This window comes from Berghia stephanieae, chromosome 5 (genome assembly GCF_034508935.2).
Source record: "Berghia stephanieae isolate SIO BIC M18660-M18661 chromosome 5, UCSD_Bste_1.3, whole genome shotgun sequence".
NCBI classification, from domain to species: domain Eukaryota; kingdom Metazoa; phylum Mollusca; class Gastropoda; order Nudibranchia; family Aeolidiidae; genus Berghia; species Berghia stephanieae.
In genome coordinates this window covers 61,292,714-61,308,990 of record NC_088364.1, presented here as the reverse complement: position 1 = coordinate 61,308,990, position 16,277 = coordinate 61,292,714, and the positions used below count along the sequence as shown (strand labels likewise).

The 16,277-nt window shown below is 34.9% G+C and overlaps 1 protein-coding gene across 8 annotated transcripts in view; it reads left to right on the top strand.

Moving 5' to 3' along the window:
- Window positions 1–12,801, top strand: part of LOC144973360 (uncharacterized) — a 40,007-nt gene extending 27,206 nt beyond the window's left edge. For 6 of the 8 annotated variants that reach the window (XM_078915691.1, XM_078915693.1, XM_078915692.1 and 3 more), the window contains exons 8-15: window positions 1,090–1,251; window positions 3,526–3,600; window positions 4,551–4,676; window positions 5,962–6,045; window positions 7,340–7,499; window positions 9,077–9,175; window positions 10,586–10,629; window positions 12,209–12,801. In XM_078915691.1, coding sequence (XP_078771817.1) covers window positions 1,090–1,251; window positions 3,526–3,600; window positions 4,551–4,676; window positions 5,962–6,045; window positions 7,340–7,499; window positions 9,077–9,175; window positions 10,586–10,617 — 738 coding nt within the window. In that variant the 3' untranslated portion in view covers window positions 10,618–10,629; window positions 12,209–12,801. The remainder of the gene's footprint in view (window positions 1–1,089; window positions 1,252–3,525; window positions 3,601–4,550; window positions 4,677–5,961; window positions 6,046–7,339; window positions 7,500–9,076; window positions 9,176–10,585; window positions 10,630–12,208) is intronic. The other 2 variants (XM_078915695.1, XM_078915696.1) reach the window with 2 other exon arrangements.
- The last annotated feature ends 3,476 nt before the right edge of the window (window positions 12,802–16,277 follow it).

Sequence of the window (16,277 nt, the reverse complement as noted above, 5' to 3'; positions counted from 1 at the left end):
TTGTTGCTGTAATATAATGTAAAATTCTATTCGATTGTTTATGCTGAAGCATCAAAAACCTAAGAATAGGGAATGCAAAAGAAGTAGAATTTTTACTTATATTATTGAAATGCATAAAGATAACATGGAAGGCAGGCAGCATGGGACAGTGTTCTGGTCTTTGCTTTGGTCCCAAAAAGGTACTGAGTTCCACTCCCTGCTGTGCTGTGTGCTCTTGAGTAAGTCAGCTCGTCCCTTGCATAGTTTGCTATGCTGTGCTGCTTCACCTGATGCCTAGATTGTTACAGAATTAGAATCTAGACCCTAAAGATAGATTTACTCTTGGAATTTATTTCTTTGAATTTATTTATTTATTTGTTACAGGGAATTACATAATCAGTCGGATGATGAAAAGGTTTGAACTGAGATATTGCCAAGTTGAGTTAGAAGGTCAATTTTTATCAAAAATGAGTTCTTGTCATAAATGATTAAATCAACCCTTTTTGTACATCTTCGGGAAATATCAAAGCTTAATTTCACTTCTAAATATTTTTTTCATCTTGTCAAGTTGAAAAAGTATGAAATTTGAGAAAAGTTGCTGGATACCTTTCCCATACATCTGACCATAACTTTATAAAAAATTACCCTATTTACTTCAAATAAAAATTAAAATGCTCTGGTGAGCATATTCTTTCAGAAAATTTTAAAAAAATGCAAATCCAAAATGTTCACCTTGCTTCCAACTGACACATTTATTTATTTATTTATTTATTTATTTATTTATTTATTTATTTATTTATTTATTTATTTATTATTTATTTATTTATTTGTTTATTTATTTATTTATTTATTTATAATTTATTTAAATTAAAGGTCAAACTTAAATAAATATTATATCTATATATAAAATGAATATGGAATGAATCAGTTCGTTTCAATCAACTTATTGCTACACCCCTCTGTGAACAGAGAAGGACAGATTTGATTAAGAATGGAATATCTTCCAATATCTGTTGTTGAATAGTTATTGTTTGAAATTTGATCATTTCATACTTTTGATATGTTTCATTTATTTATATATATATATATTTGTTTTTTTTCATACTTCAGCAAATGAAGAAGGACACGGAAAAAGAGTATCTGCATCTTCTGACGGGGAGATCCCAAGAAAAACAATTACTGGAAAAGCTCAAACAAGATTATGGAACGTTGCATCAGGAAAAAAGAGCCTTGGAAATTAAGCTGGAGGGCCAGGAAGCAAACAGGCCTGTGGTAAGGACGAAGTATTATTTTCACGTGGTGTATTTACTCAATACTTAGCTATGATTTCCAGCTCAGATTCTTATAGAGGGAATGAAATTGACGTCACTCAACTCTATGTTATTGTTTTTAGCCAGCTGTTTTTATGAGTAATTTTTACTAAATTGTATCAATCAGACTGGGTAGGGTTCTCGACCTCCCTAAGTGGGCAGGGAGGTACTTTCTGTGTCTTCTATCCCCTTGTATCTGTTTTCCAATTTCTTTTTGTCTCTGACTTGGAATGAGATTACTAAGTTTTGTCCTGGCCCTGGTCAGAGTCCTTGGCTGGGAGAAAAACAGTTGAATGTATAGTTATAGTTTTGGGAGATTATATTTTTTTTTACTTGTAAATCATCTGTTATGCACTGTAATTTTTTTTATTTTTGACATACGACTTGTAAACATTTGAGTATATTCCTCTTAGTGGGATCTTGTGCCGGTTTCTGGTTGAAACATTTAGGTTATCTCAAAGTTAGTTTTGTCCTGATACTGGCTGGGGTACTTGGCGGTAAGGGAAACAGTCGAATGTATAGTTATAGTTTTGGGAGATTATATTTTTTTGTCTTGTAAATCATTTCTGTTATCTTTTTATTTTTAACATATAATTTGTTATCATTTGAGTGTATTCTCGTAGTGGGATCTTGTGCTGGTGTCTGGGTGAAACAGTTAGGTAATCTCAAACAAAGTACACTGATAGTGTGCTCTTGGAATCTGCATCTGTTCCCTTTTTGTACTATTCCCCTTTGTTTTACTTTTTCCTCTAGTCCTTTTAATTGCACATCTGGAATGTTATTACTATCCAATTTTCATCCTTTTTCTGGCATTGATATGACTTAAATGTGTTGCAAGTACCACAAAAGCCTTAAAAACAAAACAAAACAAAGACTTTAAATGTTAAAGGGTGCACATAGTTTTGTGTGTTGGTACATTATATCTGGCTGGCAAATGTTGTGAGTCTCCCAACTGAACGCATAGCATCAATAGATCCTCTTCGCTTGACTAACTGTTCTTTATCAAGCCAGGCCCTCATACAACCGGTGTTGATTTTGTGTCTATATAGTCATACAGCTTTTCTTGCCCCTTCCAGTATTTGTTAATTCTATTTTGAATGAATTCAAAATCTTTATCCAAACCATTTCATCAGATATTTTGTGTCAGTACATGACATAATCAGTTGGAAAGTGAAAATTTTGGATTTGCATTTTTTTTTTTCATTTTCTGAAAGAATATGCTCCCCACACATTTTGATCTTTATTTTAAGTAAATCGGGTGATTTTTCAGGGAGTTATGCTCAGATGTATGGGAAAGGTATCCAACAACTTTTCTCAAATTTAATTCTTTTTCAAATTGACTAGCTGTAAAAAAATATTTAGAAGTGAAATTAAGCTTTGATATTTCCCGAAGATGTAGAAAAAGGGTTGATTTAATCATTTATGACAAGAACTCATTTTTGGATAAAAATTGACCTTCTAACTAAACTTGGCAATATCTCAGTTCAAACCTTATCATCATCCTACTGATTATGTCTCCGGTATCCGTTTCAAAGTTGGTCATATTCATGTTAATGTGCTTCAATGTTATAAATAAAAGCAATTTTTATATATTAATAAATATCAGAATACAATGGACATTCTTTTTTTTATGCTTAAATATATGACAGAGACTTATCTACAAACGGTATCATTTTTAAAATTTGAATATCTGGAGAGCGCCTTTTATTATTCAATAAAATTGTAATAGCAGACTAAATGAAAGATTTTTAGGATTTGCCACACCAAAAAAAAAAAAACAAAAAAAAAATTATAGTCATAAGCTTTGACCCATTTGACACCTATAAATTTTCCTCCTTTACAACGTGGCAATCTTAGATATGTATAGAAATGTGGAGGTGATGATGTTCAACTCCTGCAAACTCACAATCTGCTGTCTTAAGGGAATAGACCATATATTTGGCTACATATTCCAAGTAAACATGCTGTCTCTTTTTCCTTAAGAATATGGAAAAATATAAAGGAAATTTAGTTGAAAAAAGAAATAAAGGTTTTATAAACAAAAAAAAAATAAAATAAATGAAAACAACAACAAAGAAACAAAAAAAAAAAAAATCCCAAAAAAATCCCCCAATAGTTTTATAAAAATGTTCCTTTCTTGTATTAATAAAATATTTTGTAGGGTTTTCTGCTCTTACTGATTTTTCCTTTGACAAATCAAAATTTTTACGAGAAATTTTATCGATTTTTTTCACAGGAAGGTGCCAGACCTGTTGAGGTCACCAAGACAAATTACGAGTTAGAGACAGAGCTAGCCGTTGTGAAGAGACAGGTATAGAGAATAAACTGTTTAGAAATCAAAACGACAAAAACAAATGCAAATAGCAGATTTGATCTTAAAACGTAATGTAGTCAAATGTTACCCTGTTGTGACAGGCAAATCAGCAGCTCTGTGGTCTAGTGGTATGACACTTGCTTTCGGATTGGAAGGTCTTGGGGTTTGAGCCTCGCTCAGCGAATAGTTGAGTCCTTGGAAAAGGCTCTTTACTCACATTCTCTCAACGTACTCAGGTGTAGAATGAGTACCTGGTCGTTAACAGCGTTGTCTCTGTTCGAAAATATTGTAATATCGCCTGACAGGCTTCATGTCTCGTTCTTCATGTTTCGTGTTGCTGTTGGTCAGGGACCCCTTGTAAAGTGCTTTGAGCACGTTTAGTAGATATTGCTATATATAAAAGCTCAAGATATAAAGAGGCCATTTTACCTTCTTGAAAACATCTTTGTATGATGTATCTTTGCATTGAAATAACCTGTCAGATGTTACATTTTACTGGTGCTGAAATGACCTAACAATGTCACTAGCATCATTATCCCCCCCCCCCCCCCCCCCTCTCTCTCTCTCTCTCTCTCTCTCTCTCTCTCTCTCTCTCTCTCTCTCTCTCTCTCACACACACACACACACATACACCCACACACATATTATTTTATGTACTTCACCAATCTCTCCCTTCCCCCACATACAAACACACATATTCTAAATACTCTAGGAACCTCTTTCACCCCCCCCCCCCCCCCCCCCCCCCCCCCCACACACACACACAAACACACACATATATTCTATGTATTTCTCCAATCTCTCCCTTCCTCCCCCCACATACAAATACACATATTCTGAGTACTCCAGGAATCTCTCTCATCCCCCCTCTCCCCCCCCCCCCCCCCCCACACACACAAAACAAAACAAACAAACAAACATTAAAATAAATCCAATTTCTGTCACAGGTCACTTTGTTCATGGATGACTTCAACAAAGAGCACCAAGAGAGGCTTGCCTTGGAAAAGAAACTACAGAAAGAAAAAGAGGCAAAGGAAGTCATTGACACAAAGCTGAGAAAAACACACACTTTGGTATGAAATCCTGACATTTGGGTATTGAAGATCATGTGTTGTATTTTATAACATTCAACTCTATATTTATACTTTAAAAAGTAATAAAACAAAAATAGATCTAACAGATTCAAAAGAGAACATTATACCAAACACTGATCGTTTCAGGCTCAAAACCCTTTTTCAGCCAATAACAAACACAATTAAAACATAAATTCATCACTTTAACTCTCTCCTTACCAGCCATTTTCAGGATTTTCCCCAAAACTTCACACCCAACTAACACAAAAATTTATTTTTTATCACTCAAACACAATACCAGTAAAGTTTTTGGTTGTTTCTTAACGAATTTGACGATTTTCCTATAGTTGGTAAGGAGAGGGTTAAACCATGTCTATCTGGGCATCATACCTGATTGAGGTGGTGAGTGACATATCTGATTTAACTCACCGACTGCCACGGCTGATACATCTGTGGTTAAAAAAATTTTGACTTTTGACTCCATGGCTGAACCCCCTCTGTTTCATTCTTTTCTATTTTTTTTTCTACTTCTGGCCGAATTTTATCAGCCATGGAAGTTTAACGGCGAGGTAGTTCATTTTTAAAAATCTTTCATTTCATACCAAACTTGATGGGGTACTTTTTAACCTTGACCTTGTTTCTAGCAGGCCAAAGTAATCAATAACCTGGTATTTTTTCATTTAGTTTTTCAACATAATGGAGAAACGAAATCAATTATTTTATTTGTACTTCTCGAGTGAAAAACACTATGAATCTACTTTTTTTATGTTTTAGTTATTATTCTGATTATGTTGGTGATTGTTTTATGTTAAAAGAACATTAATTTTACCAGTTTTTAGTTAGAACAGTCGTCAAAGGCAGTGTTACAGTGTTGACTCCGTTTCACTTTTTTTTTTTTTTGGGCATAAAATTGCCTCCTTATCAAAATATTACTGTGCAATCCAGAATTAAATTGCAACAATACAAATGGTATCATTTGAAAGAACAACACAAGCAGGCTTGTTTGCTTTTGTAACTGTTTTATTATCATAAAAATTGTGAACATGGTGAATTAAAAAAAACAAAACATGCCTAAACCTCGGCAGTCAGCGGCTTTGCAATTCTGAAAACCTTGGCAGTCAGTGAGTTAACGATTGCATTTATTTATTTATTTATTTATTCATTCAATCATTTATTTATGTATTTATTTTTTAATTGATTAATTTATTTTTGATTATTTATAATTTACTTATCTATTTACTTATTTATAAATGTATTTCATTTTTTATTTATGCTGTCTTGATAGCTGAAAGCAAGAGACGAAGACCTCAGACAAAAATCGAAGCGACTCGCTGATCTTCAGTTCCTAGTGGATGATCTAAAACTGAAAGTAAGAAAATTTTGCTGCTTAATGGTCGAAGAAGGGAGTCCCAATAGCTCAGATGGTAGAGTACTCTCTTCACATGCAAAGGGACCAAGATCAATCCCGGGTACAGTCGAGATTTTTTCTGACCTTCCTGTCCCCCCAGCAATGATTGGGTAGCTGGGTCTGTTAGATCTGGCAGAAAGTACTTTGTGATAGACTAGCATCCTAGCAAGCAATTGCTATTGTCAAAGAAAGAGGGTCTCAAAAGCTCCGTTTCATGCATGCTATAGAAACTGGGATAAACTCCAGCTCATTGGGCCTATAGGCTCTGAAGGACTACAAAAGGACAACAAAAAAAAATTGTGATGAAAGAATGACATTTCTTATAGATTACTAACATTTGTCTGCATTTATCTTTTTAAACATTGTAAAAATAAGCCTTTTAAAGTTACAAGCTGTGCTGTGTAGAGAAATATAACATATAAAGTGCCAACTGAAAATGGATAATGGACATATGCGGCTATGTGGTCTTGTGGTATGACACTCGCTTTCAGGTCGGAAGGTCCTGGGTTCGTACCTCGCTCGGCGCGTAGTTGAGTCCTTGGAGAAGGCTCTTTACTCACATTCTCTCACTTCACTCAGGGGTAAAATGAGTACCTGGCTGTTAACAGCGTTGTCTCTGTCCGAAAAACTTACAAAAGCCTGACTCATCGTTTTGTTGACCATATTTATCAGTGAAACAGGTTGTATAGAGTCAAAGTTATGAGAAAAGGGCTTATGTTAACATTATTACAGGGTCCTGATGGTAGAGCACTCACTTCAAACGCTTGGGAACTGAGATCGATCCCGGACGAAGTCGAGATTTTTGTTGTTGACCCATCTGTCCACCTGGCAGTGATCAGGTAGCTAGGTCTGTTAGATCTGGTGTAAAGCACTGGAGTTCTATCCAAAGGGTATCAGGCAATTGCTGTTGTTTGATTCATGGTAATCTATAGAAACCAGGGTAAAGCTCCATGGGCTTAATGGCTCTGAAGGACGATGTTTTTTGTTTTTTTTGTTTTTTTTTTGTTTACACTATTTTTTCATTTTTCAGATTTTCCCCTCTGAAATCTCATTTGTTTTGGAAGTCTTAATTTTGTTCATCTTAATTTCAAAACGCAGTTGAGTGGTGTAAAATTTCAATTTGAGTTTGAAAAAAGTTGTGATTAACCTGTTTTCCAGCAGTTCCAGGTCTGGATTTGTCTGCATAACAAATATTTCTTCTCGTCCCTTTCGCTATTTAATTTTCACACGCTACCTTTTTTAATTTTAACTACAGCTGGAAGTGGAACAGAGGAGATCATCAATTTACCCTTCCATGGACCTCGCGATGCAGCTCTCTGTTCAAGGAGAAAATGAAACCGTTTCATACGCACCAGGTTCAACTGAAGGGCAAGGAAATAAGGTTGCAAATATACCCGCTCACCATCATCATCACGGTAAGAACAGTGGAAAAAAACTCAAGGTTTTGTATTTGTGGTATGACACTCACTTTTGGATTGGAATGTCCTGAGTTTGAGCCTTGCTCAGCGCAAAGTTGAGTCCTTGGAAAAGGCTCTTTACTCATATTCTCTCACGGTACTCAGGTGTAAAATGAGCACCCGGCTGTTAACAGCGTCTATGTAAAAAAAAATTGTAATATCGCCTAACATGCATCATGTCTCATTCTACATGTTACATGTTGCTGTTGGTCAGAGACCCTTTGTAAAGTACCAGAGACCCTTTGTAAAGTACTTTGAGCATGTTTCATGGATAAAGTGCTATATAAAAGCTTAAGTTTTAAAGTCGACAATTTTAAAAAGACTTAACACGTTCAAGTTTCTCCTACTTGAGAATTGAGCAAATTTGAATTCGAGAGAGTTCATTTTGATTTTATTGATTGTATTTTATTTTATGTATCTTCAGTTGTTAATTATTCATGGCCTGCAATGATTAAATAACATGCTGAGCCATATGTATTGGCTATTTTTTATGGACTATTTTTATGCCATATACGTGTTCTATTCAATGATTTCCCTCAAAGTTCTGATCACTTGTTAACGTGGATGAATCATAACTAGTTTTCCTGTTTTATTGACTGTAAAAAGAGCTTCGAAAAAGAACAAAATGCCAAACATGGAATGTTTTGGGCTCAAAGCTCTTCTTCAGCTAATAACAAAACAAAAAAACAACTTGATTATATCACTGGGGCAGCATGGCTCAGCAGTACAGTCTTTGCTTCGTATCCAAAAAAGTACTGAGTTCGATTACCTGCTGCGCTGTGTGGCCTTGAGCAAGTCACCTCACCCTAGCTCAGTTTGCGGCGCTGCACTGCAGCTGACGCCTGGGTTATTCCAATCTTGCCTTGAAATAGACCCTAGAGACAAATTTCCTGTAATGACAAATTTGGAATTTAAAATTTTGATTGATTTGATAAATCCACATACACATGGTGTTTTTGACTTACAATGTTAAATCTAGCTCATAATTGTGTTTGGTTATCAACTACGTGTCAGTGCATGACATAATCAGTCGGAAAGTGACAATTTTGGATTGCATTTTTTGCATTTTCTGAAAGTCTATGCTCTCCAGAACATTTTAATCTTTATTTGAAGTAAATCGGGTCATTTTTCATGAAGTTATGGTCAGATGTATGGGAAAGGTATCCAGCATCTTTTCTCAAATTTCATACTTTTTCAACTTGACAAGCTGTAAACAATATTTAGAAGTGAAATTAAGCTTTGATATTTCCCGAAGATGTACATAAAGGGTTGATTTAATAATTTATGACAAGAACTTATTTTTGATCAAAATTGACCCGATGCTAAACTTGGCAATATCTCTGTACAAACCTTTTCACCATCCGACTGATTATGTCATTCACTGTAACAAATAAGCATGCCAAGTTGATCTCAACACTATACCCGTTTCAGGCGACGGCGGATCACGCATTTTAAAAACTGAGTTAAGTGAGTTAATTTTCTGTATTTCCACGTTCATGCTATGTATGGATTTATGTTTTGTTTATTTTATCCAGTGCACACCACCAAAACACAAAAATGGAGCTGTCCTGCTTGCACGTATGAAAACAAGAAAAGCCACAAGCAATGCGAGATATGCGGCACTTCTCAACCGAGTAAGAAACATTCTTGGTTTAACCAACGAACTGCCGTACTCTGGAAAGACACACATTCAAAAATTTAACCAGAAAACTCGTCCTTCAAATTTTGACTGATTTAAATGGCCGTCATCTTGGCAAAAATTCTCAAACCTGAGACTTAACTCACTCAACCCTAACACCGACTATATCCGTAGTTTATGCTGGTTACTTGTATCCCATACCTATTTATTACATTTTTCGGAGATAAATTATAGGCGCAGTATCAAAGCCTTTAGTTTTTACATGTTAATGATAATTGAATAAAACTATCTATATACATGCTCATTTTAAATACATTTTTTTCCAAATTTGAAAAGTAGCAAAAATCTCTAGGATTGAGTGAGTTAAGAAAGTCCTCGTGAGGTCCCAGGTTTTTGAATTTTTTTTTTTTTGCCAAGATGAGGGGTATTTAGATTAATCATTATTTAAAGGCCGAGTTTCATGGCCAAATTTTTTAATTCATTTTTTCCAGAGTACAACTGGTTAACTGTATCAGAGGGAGTTGATATCACGGTTGTAAGGTACTAGCTTTTGTTGCTAGAGGTTTCTGGTTCAAATATTGTCTTTTGGAGACGCCTGGACTTTTTCTAATAAACCTTTAGATTTTAAACCCTTTTCATTGCAGAAGTATAAAACAAACATTTGAGGTTTTATATAGCGCAATCTCCACTAAACATGCTCAAAGCGCTTTACAAAGCGTCCCTGACGCTTTACAAAGCGTCCCTGACCAACAGCAACACGTAACATGAAGAACGAGACATGACGCCTGTTAGGCAATATTTCAATTTATTTTCCGATAAAGACAACAGTGTTAATGGCCAGGTATTCATTTTACACTTGAGTACGGTGAGAGATTGTGAGTAAAGAGCCTTTTTCCAAGGACTCAACTATGCGCCGAGCGAGGCTCGAACCCAGGTACCACAAAACCACATGGCCGCAATAAAGACTTATAAATGACCTTACAACCTGCTGTTATTTGCATGATATTTTAATTTAATTTTTCCTCACATAATGTTGATTGAATGATAATAATATGACTTAATGTGCTGGTGTTTTTCACTCCTGAATAAAAGTATTAATTTATAGAAATGCAAACCACCCCGGTCCCATCCCCCATAACAACAACAACAAAAAAAAAGCCACTATCCTTCCAACCCTCCTACCCCCAAAAATACAACAAAAAAAAAACAACACACACACACACACACACATACACACACACACACATACACACACACACATACACACACAAACACACACACACACACACACGCATGCAACTGACACATTAGAATCAGTTGTTTATTTTATTTTTAATATTTGAATTATTATTATTTTTTTTTTTTTGGTGAAACACACATTGATATATCAAATCTTTTTGCTCAGCAGGAGAAGCAAGATATATGGAACTGAATTGAGCAGAAAAGTCGGTGAGTTAAAAATGTTATCTATAGATAGTATGCAGATGACGTCACTCAGGGCTTTGTTATTGTTTTTGCCATCCGCGTTTGTGAGTTGTTCTCACTAAACTGTATTAATCAGACTATAAAAGTTCATGGTTACACAGAGTTTGTGTGTTGGTCCGTTATACTTCCGGATGGCAATGTTGTGAACTCCTTGGCCAAGCGCATCCTATCTATATTGTTATACTGTTTTAAAACTTCTAAAGATTGTACATGTAGCTTTATAGATTTCTTATGATAATGTGTGCTTACCACTAAATGTGTGCTTACCACTAAATGTGTGCTTACCTCTAAAGGTGTGCTTACTTCTAAAGGTGTGCTTACTTCTAAAGGTGAGCTTACCACTAAATGTGTAGTAGTAGTCCTTCAGAGCCATTAGGCCCATGGAGCCGGAGTATATCCTGGTTTCTATAGTGTGAAACGGACAATAGCAATTGCTTGCTACTATTTGGATAGGACGGTATTCTACCGCAAAATACTTTCCAGCAGATCTAAGAGACCCAGCTACCCAATCACTGCTGGATGGACAGGGGGGAGGGGAGGGGGGTCAGTAAAAAATCTCGACTGCACCCGGGATCGATCTTGGTTCCTTTTCGTGTGAAGCGAGTGCTCTACCAACTGAGCTACTGGGATTCCCACTAAATGTGTGCTTACATCTAAAGGTAATTGTTAACATTTTCTATAATTGCATTTTGACATCTCTATCTCTGGCTATCTGCATCAAGGATTTTGTTAACTCTCTCTTTACCGGCCATTTTCCGGATTTTGCTGAAAACTTCACACCCAACCTATACACAAATTGATTTATTTCACTCAAACACAAAATCTGTTAGTTCTTGCTATACATATTTTGTTCTGCTAAACAAACTCTTCAACACAGTGTTGATATACTTTAACTATATCAAATATTTTTGTTCAGATATTATGATGTATAAAAGAAATCAGAATGAGAAAAATGTTGGACGCATCATAACGAATGTGACGATTTTCCCGTGGGTGGTAAGGAGGGGGTTAAAGATGTTAATTTTAGATTAATTTTTTGTTGTTGCGTACTTTATTTAGACTTTTATGACCTGATAATTTTGAAAGCATAGCAGTGTTGCAATATGCACACACACACACACACACACACACATGCACACACACACACACACATACACAGACACACACATACACACACACACACATACACACACACATGCACACACACACACACACACAGACACATACACATGCACACACTCACACATACACACACACACATATATACACACATGCACACACACACATACACATACACACACACAAACAAACACACACACACACTCTCTCTCTCTTTCTCTCTTCCCCTCCCCCCACCTCCCCCCTCTCTCTCTCTCTCTCCCTCCCTCTCTCTCTCTCTCTCCCTCTCTCTCCCTCTCTCTCTCTCTCTCTCTCTCTGTACATATACAAGTGAAAAGAAAATCCATTTAATACCCATTTTTTTTTCACTTTGCCTCTGGTTTTAATCTGCATTAAAAAAAAAAAAAAAATTTTTTTTCCCCAGACAAGTCCTCTTTTTACCACGAGTTTCTGAACTCCACCCAGTTCCATAATCATCCTGGTTTCATTGGAGCTTTAAAAACCCCTGTCACTGTTAGAGCTCCATCGCAGATGTCACAGAGGTGTTTTGTTCATGTGAAATTCCATCACTTGATTGAATTTGAGAAATACACATTATTTTTCCTACCCTACTTACTTTTGTAACCAGTTGAGTTAACGTGGAAAATTGTATCTATACAAATTAAACTGTAAGCAATGAATCGTTTATTGGTTACAATATATAGTATGAGAGTAAAGGAAAAATCATTCATTGACTGTAATATTTGTTCTGGAATACACCGGGAACAAACATGTATTTAAAATTTTGGCCATAAAACTCGGTCATCAAATATTGATCGATTAAAATGACCCTCATCTTGCTAAAAAACTCACAAACCTTGGACTTCACAGTGAAGTCCCAGGTTTGAGTGTTTTTTTAGCAGATCTGAAAAAATGAAGGGGTCGACAATATCATTTTCATTTTTTTCTTTTTTTTTTCGCCATTTTCTTGAAAACAGCTCGTACAAAATCCAGCACCTTTTTTTTTTTTCTCTTCCCGAATACGTCACTGCAAAATCTAGAAAATATGCATTAAAAATTTTGACCATAAAACTCATTAGTCAAATATCGATCGATTAAAAGGACCCTCATTTTGCTAAAAAAAACCCCACTCAAACCTGGGAATTCACTGTGAATTCCAAGGTTTGTGAGTTTTTTAGCAAGATGAGGGTCATTTTTATCGATCAATATTTGATGACCGAGTTTTATGGCCAAAATTTTAAATACATGTTTTTTTCCCGGTGTATGCCAGAACAAATATTACAGTCAATGAATGATTTTTCCTTTACTCTCATACTATATATTGTAACCAATAAACGATTCATTGCTTACAGTTTAATTTGTATAGATACAATTTTCCACGTTAACTCAACTGGTTACAAAAGTATAATTATGACTGATGATTCATTTGTTTTCATTCTACATAAAATTCGAAACCGTTAAACGATTCATTACTTTTACAGGAGAATGATTTATAGATTGAGATTTTCCATGTCATCTGCACTTAATACAATTTAAAAATATATAACATTATATATATATATATATATATATTTATGAGTGTTGGTGGGTACTCGTAGGTACGAAAGTGCTCGATAATGATGGTTAGAGCTAATATAAAATATAAATGTCACTCACATTATATATGGCCAAGACGTACGTTTCTGTGGCTTTCGTCCATGTCTTCAGCCGACTGAAGATATATATATATTACCATTAAATTCACCAAAATGTCACTTATAGTAGGACGTGGAACAAACAACTGTATTAATGATTGTAATTTTGGGCATAATCAAAATATTCCAAAAAAACTTTAACTGCGTTTTACTCCGGAGAAACGGTTTTCTTCACCATGTTATTAGTTGAAACAAAGAAGAAATGCAGCATACGTTACCCAACACTTCAATTTTGGTGATATATATATATATATATATATATATATATATATATATATATATATATATATATATATATATATATATTTATATATAAATTATAAAACAAAAACCATGAAATAATAGTGCTCAACTTTAGTATAAAAGGAGCTATTTATAAACATTTGAAAGATAATTAAGATAGTTTGACTTCTACAACGTTGTTATCGAGCTATAACAAAGTTGTAGAAGTCAAACTATCTTAATTATCTTTCAAATGTTTATATATATATATATTCAGACATTTTAATTTAGTATTATATTATTGTATCTAATAATAATAATTTTTTTTTCATAGGTATAAATATTCATAACATTATCTGTTAATTGATTGATTGTAAACCAGAGCTGCCAACTCTAGTTTCTGGGTGGGGTTCCCGACCTCCCTTAGTGGACAGGGAGGTACTTGCTTTGTCTTCTATACCCATGTATCTGTTTTCCAATTGCTTTCTGTCTTTGTCTTGGAATGAGATTACTTGGTTTTGTCCTGACCCTAGCCGGAGTCCTTGGCTGGGAGGGAAACAGTCGAATGTATAGTTACAGTTTAAGGAGATGATATTTTTTTCCTTGTATATCATCTCTCTGTTATGTACTGTTATTTTTCTTTTTTAAACATACGATTTGTAATCATTTGAGTTTATTCCTGTTAGTGGGATCTTGTGCTGGTTTATGGGTGAAACTTATAAGTGATCTCAAACATTACACTGATAGTGTGCTCCTGGAATCTACATCTGTTCCCTATTTTAACCATTCCCCCTTTGTCTTACTTTTTCCTCAAGTCCTTTTAATTGTACATCTAGAATGTTTTTACTATCCAATTTTCTTTCTTTTTACTGGCGCTGATATGACCTAAATGTGTTGCAAACACCATAAAACCCTTAAAAATAAAATAAATAGATAAACAACTCTAGTTATTTGTTTATCTTGTTATTTAAATTGAATAAATCCTGAAAAGTTTTCTAAAATTCCCTTTTTCCCCTGATATTTTTCTTTCTTGATGAATTAGGGATGTTAACACATTGATGCTACTTAATTGTTGATCATATGAAAATGATCTTAGATCTTTGTGCATTTTTGCCGCCTTAAGGAAAAAAAAACGTATGTTTATTTGTAATAAGAGGCCACATACTGTCTTTTTCCTTTAGACAGCAGTTTTGGTTTTAGGATTTAAAAAAAATCCTGATTTTTAAAATCAAAATCCTGATTTTAAAAAGTCCTTTCCTGTTTTACAGGCATTGTTGGTTGGCAGCTATTTTTTTTTTCATAGTCACTGCTTTATAGTATATGAGGGAAAAAGTCCACATGTCGCATTTTATGGAAATTGAGTTATTCTTATGGTGTAGAAGAGTAGACAATTCTCTAAAGAACTGAACAAGTGAGTATGAAAGGTGCTAGACAAAGCAAGAAAGAAAAATACAAGAAAAAAAAAGCCATCCCAAAAAATCAGTCGACCTCGACTGGAGATCAAACCTCAGTCCTTCTGATTACCGGTCAGAGTGGTAGCACATCTGACCGGTATCAGAAGGTCTGAGGTTCAATCTTCAGTCAAGGTCGACTGATTTTTTGGGATGGCTTTTTTTTTCTTGTATTTTTCTTTCTTGCTTTGTCTAGCACCTTTCATACACACTTGTTCAGTTCTTATCTTACACCTTAACAGCTGGGTGGGGTTCCTGACCTCCCATAGTGGGCAGGGAGGTACATACTGTGTCTTCTATCCCCATATATCTATTTTCCAACATGCTTTCTGTCTTTGTCTTGGAATGAGATTACTTGGTTTTTTTCCTGGCCCTGGTCGGAGTCCTGGCTGGGAGGGAAACAGTCAAATGCATAGTTATTGTTTTGAGAGGTGATATTTTTTTCCTTGTAAATCATCTCTCTGTTATGCATTGTATTATGTTTAGTTTACATATTATACCATTTAATTTGTAAGCATTTGAGTGTGTTTCTCTCAGTTCGGGCCTGTGCTTGTGTCTGGATGAGACTTTTAGGTGATCTCAAACTAAGCACTTTGATAATGTGCTCTTGGAATCTTCATCTGTTTCCTATATGAACCAATTCCCCTTTGTCTCACCTTTTCTTTTGTGCTTTAATTGTAATTCTAGAACTTTTTACTATCCCATTTTCTTCCTTTTTACTGGCGCTTATATGACCTAAATGTGTTGCAAGCGCCGTAAAACCCTTAAAAACAAAAAACAAAAACAAACACCTTAACAGGCAACCTGTGTAGTGTCCAAAACAGCGTTGTAACGTGTTCATTCTTCCACTTTTCCATAATTATTGTGGCAGCATGATTCTGTCTGCGCTGGAGCCTGATTACCAGATAGTTGGGAATGTTATACACTAAAGCATTGCAATAATCAATCCTAGAAAATATAAAGAGTGAAACTAGTGTATATACAGATGTTTTGGCAGTCAAATTTTTGCTCCATTTTTGGATTATTTTGAAAGCTACTTATTAGCTTAAAATTAGTGAAAATGGGGTCATTTTTTTTTCTTCTGAAAAATGGACATTTGTGTAAATTTACTACCCATAATGCAAAT